At 60.5% G+C, this 8,249-nt stretch overlaps 1 protein-coding gene across 1 annotated transcript; it reads right to left on the reverse strand.

The window, feature by feature from the left end:
* Nucleotides 1-4,107: 4,107 nt before the first annotated feature.
* RPS15 (ribosomal protein S15) lies at nucleotides 4,108-5,874 on the reverse strand. The gene is made up of 4 exons (XM_004441358.3): nucleotides 5,792-5,874; nucleotides 5,317-5,402; nucleotides 4,355-4,589; nucleotides 4,108-4,252 (listed from the first exon to the last, which is right to left on the reverse strand). Exons 1-4 carry the CDS (start codon nucleotides 5,792-5,794, stop codon nucleotides 4,139-4,141), a joined length of 438 nt encoding a protein of 145 aa, XP_004441415.1. The 5' UTR covers nucleotides 5,795-5,874; the 3' UTR covers nucleotides 4,108-4,138.
* Between the last annotated feature and the right edge of the window lie 2,375 nt (nucleotides 5,875-8,249).

The following is an 8,249-nucleotide window of genomic DNA, read 5'->3' on the forward strand; positions in this document are numbered from 1 at the left end:
TGCTGCGCGCCTGCTGATTGCCGGGCTCCGAGGTGGCGGTGGGCACGGAGGGGCCCGATGGGGCGCCACCGCACGTAAACAAACGTTCATTCAGTCATTTAACAGACGCTCATAATAAGCACCTACTGTGTGCTGGGCCCTGTGCAACGAACAAAACAGTCAAAACCCCCGCCCGTGGGAAACTGACACGGGGGGTGGGGACCGACAGTCAACACGAGGACAATAGGTTGGCCAGAGGTTAGCGCTGAGGAAGAAACAGCAGGGGAGGTGGGGTGCGTGGGGGGCTGCTAGGAAGGAAACTCGAATGGGGACCCAAGTGGGAAGAGCATCCCGGCAGAAGGAACAGCCAGCGCCAAGGGAGGGGGCAGGAGGCGGGGGCGGGGAGGGGACGGAGGGGACAGAGCGGCCGCGCAGGGCCCCGCCGGGCGGGGGGACGCGGGCTTCCCCCCCGGGGGACGTGGGAGCCGCGCCGGGCGGCGGGCAGAGCAGGGACGGCGACTCGGTGCCCACGGCGCCCTCTGGCGGCCGCGGGGAGAACAGACCGAGGGCGGTGCCGGAGACCCGGGCGAGGAGGGGACGGCGCTGGTCCAGGAGGGACGGTGGGGGGATGGATGGGGGGATGTTGGGGAGGGATGGTGGTGGAGGGACGGTAGGGGTCGCGGAGGGGGTGTTATTAGGAGCTGTGCTAAGTCCCGGGAAGGCAGAGGACAAGCAGCGAGAAGAGAAAAGGGTGGAGAGGGCAGGCTGGAGTGAGCAGGTGCCCTGAACCAGTGGGAAGGGCATCCGTGCCGGCGGCACGGCCCATGCAAAGGCTGGGAGGTGGGAACAAGCCAGGAGAGTTTGCCGAGCAGCGGGGAGGCGGGCCAGTTGGGGGAGGAGAGGGGGCAGGCAGGGCTTCCTGGGCCCCTCGAGGACGCTGGGCGTTATTCTGGGGCCTGGGGGAGTCAGGGGACCATGACGGGTGTATTTATTTCAAAGTGACGTCCAGGTGGGAGATGGCTGAGGCCTTCCAGGGCAGTAGCGGTGGGGGTGGTGGGAAGTGGCCGGATCTAGGACCGACTGGGAGGGGGTGACACAGAGAGGGTGGGGGTGTCCAGACCAGAGCCCCAGAGGAGCTGCCTCTAACTGAGACGGTGCAGATGGGCCGGGCAGGTTTGGAGACAGTGGACTGAGTCCAGACTTCTGGGGTTAGAGGCTCCTGTCCCGCCCCCTGGACTCCCCGAAAATGCTCCTGGACTAGGGCGCCCCCTGGCGGCTGGCGCGTCTCAGTCTGAAAAGGACACGGTTTTTCCTTGTATTACTAAAATATACATTGGCCTCTCATCATACGCAATTGTTATGAAAATCCAAGCTGCAGAAAATTAGAAATGATCACTGGCCACCCCCACCCGGAGCCCACCCAGGTGACCCCTGCTGGCCAGGCAGCGAGCTTCCCATGAAGGCTCAAAACTTGACACACGCTAGGGGGGAGTGGTGGGGCTGACTGGGGGTGACAGCAACGCTGCTGTCCCAGGGAGGGTCCTGCTCGTTTTTACAGAACAAGAAACTTTGGGTGAAAGGTCCACTAATTGAAGCAACAGGGGCCAGTGTCCGCTGTTGTGCTAAATCACCATAAACGATATGAAGGGGTGTGGCTGTGTACCAATAAAACTTTATTGACAAAAACAGATGGCGGGCCGTTTAGCTCTAGTTTGCCGACGCTCGCGAGTGAGCAGCCATTCCCACTTCCACTAGCCCACCATCCGAGGTGGAGGGGCTCAAACATGGTCTGCACTTGCCTTTTGCTCCTGCAGCTGGACCTCATGCTGGAAAGCTCTGCCCATTTCTATGGCTTTTCATGCTCAGGGTCAAAACCTACCTTCCAGTAGTTTTTGGATAAAACCGTGGAAAATATGTTTCTTATACTTCAGCCATTTCATTTTCTTAATTATGTTAATTCCAAAAAACAGGCAGTTGAGACTACAGTGAGCCCTCACCTGCTCTTCGCTGGCCCGGGAGGCGGTTCACCTGGGGTCGCACAAAGGCTTCTGCTGTTGCGATGGAAGTGACTTTGGCCAGTGTCACCCAGAGACCCTCCAGTGGGCAGCTCTGACAAAAGCTTTTAAACCAAACGCAAAGCACTGACCTGCCTGTTAATGGTTGAATCTCCCATCTAACGCCCAAACCACACTCCCAGCTTCCCACGACGGACTGGAAGTTTCTAGCTGGTTGGTTTGAAGCCCAATTGGGTTCAGGGGGCCATCCACAAGAAAATATTACAGTATCTTAGATATTTAATGGGCTGCCGGCCCCGTCCCTAATCTTTCTGATCACCCGCGTGTTCCCTCTGGGGAGCTGGAGGCCCCTCACGTCGGCCCCACCCTGCCTTCCTTCCCTGGTCTTCTTTTCTTGGCCCCAGACCCAGAATCAACTGTTTCTGGGGGAGGCACCTGGTTCCCGGGAAGGCCATTAGAAGTCGCAGGTGGGGCAGGCCCCGTGGCATAGCGGTTAAGTGCGCGCGCTCTGCTGCTGGCGGCCGGGGTTCGGATCCCAGGTGCGCACCGATGCACTGCTTGTCAGGCCATGCTGTGGCGGCCTCCCACATAAAGTGGAGGACAATGACCACAGATGTTAGTTAGCCCAGGGCCAGTCTTCCTCAGCAAAAAGAGGATTTGCATGGATGTTAGCTCAGGGCTGATCCTCCTCACACACACACCAAAGCAGCAGCCGCAGGTGGACCACAGGTAATTTGACTTTCGGCTGCCAGACACTCGGCCCCGTTGCTTCGGGGGCTGCTGTTCTTCTCCGGGGTTTTGTGAAGACTCCGTGTATCTATTGGGGATGGTATAGACGGGCTGCACGTGTCCCGCCCCTCTGCTCTCAACACCGTGGGTCCTTGTGCTGAACTGGACGAAGGCAAGTGTCTAACCTCGTCATGCAGTCTGTCCTGCTGTTACATCCACTGCCTTCTCAACTACATAAACACAAGGACCCACGCTGTTTAACCATTTACTTGACTCCAAATCAAGAAATAACTGTATAAGCAAATGACATTGAAATTCAGAGACTAATTCCAAACAGGAAGGAGCCCAGGGGAGCTGGCAGTCACCACGGAAGGAGGGGGTGACAGCGAGGCAGGAGGCTCCTCATCGTGTCCCGTCCCCTCTCACCTCACCGTCTGGACTCCGGCTCATCGCCTGGCCATCCCTCACATCCCCAACTGAGGCGCAGACCCAGGCCTCTGGGGGCCACCTCGAGGGCCGTAGGACATTCAGGAGGCATCAAACCTCCCCATCCGAGGTGACAGGGCTTCAACCTTCCGCTTGCTCAGCCCAAACCCAGGTGTCACCTTGACTTTCTCCCATATACTATCAGCGAGCTGGGGGCTCCCTTGAGCCTTACTGCCGCCTGGACAGCCCCTGCCCAGTCTCCTGAGGCACCCGCGTGTCGTCTTGTCTGCTCTCCCAGGGCCCCCTACAGTCCACATTTCCCTCCACGTGAACGGAACAAACCAAGCAAATTTGCGGGACCAGGGCTGGGAGCCTCCCTCATCACACCCCATGGGGTGGTCTGCAATCCCACCCACAGACACCCGTCAGTCCTGGGGAAGGCCCGCCCCAAGGCTGGGGACCTGAGTCACTGCGGAAGGCTCCCGGAAGCTCATCAGGGGCACAGCGTCCAGGGAGAGGGACAGACACAAGCAGCACGGTGCAGGTGAAGAGCATCCTGAGGGGCCCTGGGCAGGTGTGCGAGGTCGGAGGGAGCTAGGAGGAGGTTCAGATCACGCACAAATTCCCGCTGTTCGTAAGCTTCGACTGGACACCACCCACCCCTGACTGGGGACCGTGGGAGGAGGGGCCCCCAGCAGGGGATGGGGGCTGAGGGGCGACGCGGCACTCACAGCAGGAGAGGCTGCCGGGCACCCAGGACACACCAGGTGCTGCACCTGGGGGCCTGGGACCAAATGCAACAGCTGTTCGTGTTAAGACGGCAAAGAGAGCGGAACAACAGATGGGCTGGGGCACAACACCCTGGACACCCCCGGACGCGTCACGGGGCCCGAGTCACTCAGCTCCCAACCCCCCACCCGGACGCCGGACGCCGGGAAGGACGGGGCGGACTCGGGACTCCGGAGTCTGTGCCTTTATTGGCGCGCAGCCTACTTGAGGGGGATGAAGCGGGAGGAGTGGGTGGCCCCGATCCCGGGCCGGCCATGCTTGACGGGCTTGTAGGTGATGGAGAACTCGCCCAGGTAGTGGCCGATCATCTCCGGCTGCGGAGGCGAAGAGCAGCCCGCGTTAGGCGTTAGGCGACCGCGGCGCACGGGCCCCACCCGCCCCACCGGCCCGGCGCAGCCCCGCTCGCCCCGACGCACCTTGATCTCCACCTGGTTGAAGGTCTTGCCGTTGTAGACGCCCACCATGCTGCCCACCATCTCGGGCAGGATGATCATGTCGCGCAGGTGCGTCTTCACCACCTCGGGCTTCTCCATCGGCGGCGCCTCCTTCTTGGCTTTGCGCAGGCGCTTCAGCAGCGAGTGCTGCTTCCTCCGCAGTCCGCGGTTCAGCCGCCGCCGCTGCCGGGCGCTGTACAGCTGCATCAGCTGCTCGCTGCGGGGGGCACGGCGGCCTGAGCCCTGGCCGGACACCCCCGCGCCCGGTGACGCCCCCCAACCCGCCCTCACGGCCGGGCCAGGGCCCGTGCCAGATACTCGGGACGAGTCCCGCAAAGGCAAGAACCCCCACATCGGTGTGTGCAGAAGAGGAAACCGAGGCAGGGGAAAGGTGGCCGAGCTGCTGGACCCCGGCGGACAGGCCTCAAGAACCCAGGAGCGGAGACCCCCAGAAGCCCCCAGCCCACGAGGAGCCTGTTCTGTGCGACCCCCCGCGCCCAGACCCAAGCACACCTGCCGGGGACAGGTGCTCCCTGCTTGTCGATAGCCTCCCTCCCCATCTGGGGGCCGGACCCCGCACCCGCTCTGCACCCGAGGGCAGGTTTTTAAAAAGCAAAAGTCAGACCACCCCAGCCCTGCCCAGAAGGTTCCTGCCCAAGCTCAGGCCAGGGGGTTGGCCGATTCCCGCGTACGTGCCAAACCCCAGGATTTTACAGGGTTTCCCGCGAGCGGGAGAGCGCTCTTAGGTTTCCTAGCGCCTGGAAACACGTCCAAAGACACGTGCTGAGCGTTACACTGAAACCTCAGCGTGTCCTAATAAAGTTTTATTGGCACGCCGGCCCGCCCATCGTTGACACTCGGTCTAAGCCGCGCGCACAGCTCGGGCTGCAGCCCCCAACCCCGGGGCCCTCCCGCCGGACCCCCGCCCGGCCCGCGCCCCTTACTAGGACATGTCCAGCAGCTGGTCGAGGTCCACACCGCGGTAGGTGAACTTGCGGAAGGTCCGCTTCTTCTTCTGCTCCACTTCCGCCTGCGCGGGCCCGGAGCGGTCAGCGGGAGCCGAGACCCACCTCCCAGCCCCACGGCCGCGGCGCGGTCACCGGGGCGCCCACCCAAACCCGCGCGGCGCCGCCGGGTACGGAAGCCCGCGGGGACACACCACCTCCAACCCGTCCCTGGGCTGCACGCGCCGTTCCGGGCTACGGGAGCTCGGCTGGGACATGCCGGTCCGCACAGGCCTTCCCTGCTCCGGGTCGTCCCGACATCCACCACACCCGCCCCGCGCCCCATATCTGGAGGCCCCGGAGGCCTGGAGGAGGCTGCCGCAGCCGTGCGGCCTGACCCCGGCCTCTACTGCGCGGCTGCACCGCGGATGGCGAAGGATGCATCCGGCACAAACACCCGACCCGCGGCACTCACCATCTTGTCGGTTTGTCAGAGAGGACTACCCCCAGTGCGCCTGCGCAGTTATCGCGAGGGCGCCCACGTGCCCCGCCCATCAGCCGTGTACGCGCACGCGCTTCCGCTTTCCGGCGGAGGACGGGCGCCCTCTTCTGTCCGGAGGGCAAAGCGCAGGCTGCGAAGACTAAAGGGGCCACTGTCTCTTGGGGGCTCGGACCTCAGGGCTGGGGCCGGCCGCCTAGTCTTTGGGAGCCCCTTCCTCAACTGGGGGACATAGCACCTCGCTTCCCCTTTCGGAGCCTCATATTCGTGCTCTGTAATCCGCATAATGGAACCCACCTAGCAAGATTTACGAAGCACCTACTGTTGGCAGTAGGCGCGGTCAGGGGGTTCGGGTCCCCATATTGCTCTCGAGAGGGAGCTCTCGCGTCCAGTAGGGGAGGCAGACACATAAGAGACAAGGTCATACAGATATCACAGCCGAGAGGGAAGCCAGGAGGGGTGGGACACTGGCTTCACACAGATGGTCAGAACAGGCATCCCTGATAAGGACCAGCCAGCCCTTAACGGACAAAACTATATAAAATAACAACTGTTAACAATGGCTAGGGATCAAGGGCTACAGCTGTATGGGAGTGCTGTTTCTGTATTCACTGGGACTAAGTTAGTGTCCATCTGAAGGGGATTCTGGTACATTAAGAGGTATGTGCTAGCATATGGCCCAGCAATCCCCCTTCCGGGTGTACAGCCCAAAGAACTGAGAGCAGGGACTCGAACAGATTTCTACACCCGTGTTCATTACAGCATGATGCACAACAGCCAAAAGGTGGGAACACCCAAGTGTCCATCAATGGATAAAGAAAATAGTATGTACACACTGGAATATTACTCAGCCATGAAAAGGAGGGAGATTCTGACACCTGCTCCAACGTGGATGGACCTGGAGGACATGACAGTCAGTGACATGAGCCCGACGTGGAAGGACGGATACTGTGTGATCCCCTCACAGGAGGCCCCTAGAGGAGTCACATCCACAGAGACAGAAAGTGGATGGTGGGCCAGGGGCTGGGGGAGGGGATGGGGAGTCAGTGTTTCATGGGGACAGAGTCTCAGTTTGGGAGGATGAGAAAGTTCTGGAGACGGATGGTGGGGGTGGTTGCACGACAGTGTGAGTGTGCTTAATACACTGAATTATACATTTAAAAATGGTTAAAAATAATAAATCTTATGTATATTTTGCCACAATAAAAAACCAAACAGATGTATATGGTAAACTATGGAGCACTAAGAAAATCACTCAAAACATATAGTGAAAACAATTATCAAAGGAATACTCATTTCATGAAAAAGAAAGCATTAACAGAGTCACACGAGCACAAAAAAGACATGTGCCACACAGAAAACAAAGCGAAATGGCAGAGGTAAAGCTGGGCCCGGTGGTCACAACATTAAATGCCAATGGTTTGAGGAGGCCACCAGCCCTGGAAGTGGGAGCAGGCGTGCAAAGGCCCTGAGGTCAGAATGAGCTGGGTGCTGCTGAACCAGGGAAAAGGCCAGTGCCCCCATCTGACTCCACTGTGCCTCTTTTTCCCTGCGGGGCAGGCAGCAACTGAGCCTCCAGCCCCATCCCAGCCTTCAGGCCAGCTAACTGGGTGGGGTTTGGCTCAGCCCAGCAGCTTTGTGGGGAGCTGGGGCTGGCCTGGAGGGAACGGGAAGTCTGGAAGGAAGCTGAGCCCTCCTCGGCCAATTTCACAATCCCGGGGGAGAGCCAATTAAACTGCACCCAAAGGAGGGGCCGTCCCTCCCCGTCACCAACATGTTTGGGGCTGTTGGAGGTGTCCTTCGGGGTGTGAGGGTGTGGCACTGGCTTGCCCACGTTCTTGGGAGCAAACGGTCAGACTGGCAGGGAGCTCGTAGCGGCTGGAAATGCCTTCAAGGTTTGCACAGCGCCCAAGGCCGGGAGAAGGCCACTCCCGCTCCTCAGCTCGGAGGGAGCTCGAAAGGCTCGTCGACAGGGGAACGAGGGACCTCCTCCAGGTGCGAGGGGTGTGTGGCGGGGTGCCGTCTCCAAGGGGCCTTTGGGGTATGGTGGGGAGGGCGCCCCTTTTCTTGACTATCTCTGAGCTGAGCTGACCTGCCCGACATGGGGCGTGAGCTGGGCTGCGTTGGGGGGGGCCTGTTTTGTCCCTCCCTTGATCCCAAGCTGGGACACTGGAGGCAGCCATATGTTTTGGATGAATCGGCTCTTTGTGTTATGTTTTAAAACCTCGACTGTGGTCCTTACAACAGAATGACGGCCCCCAAAGACGTCCCCATCCTGGTCCCGGGACCTGTGGACGTGTCACCTCACGTGGCAGAGGAACTTTGCAGATGGATTAACTTGAGGCCCCTGAGATGGGGGACGACCCTGGATCCCCGGGGGCCCAGGGTCATCACAGGGTCCTCGTCAGAGGGAGGAGGAGGGTCAGAGGCTGTG

This window comes from Ceratotherium simum, chromosome 39 (genome assembly GCF_057802395.1).
Source record: "Ceratotherium simum simum isolate JZ-2026a chromosome 39, ASM5780239v1, whole genome shotgun sequence".
In the NCBI taxonomy this organism is placed as follows: Eukaryota; Metazoa; Chordata; class Mammalia; order Perissodactyla; family Rhinocerotidae; genus Ceratotherium; species Ceratotherium simum.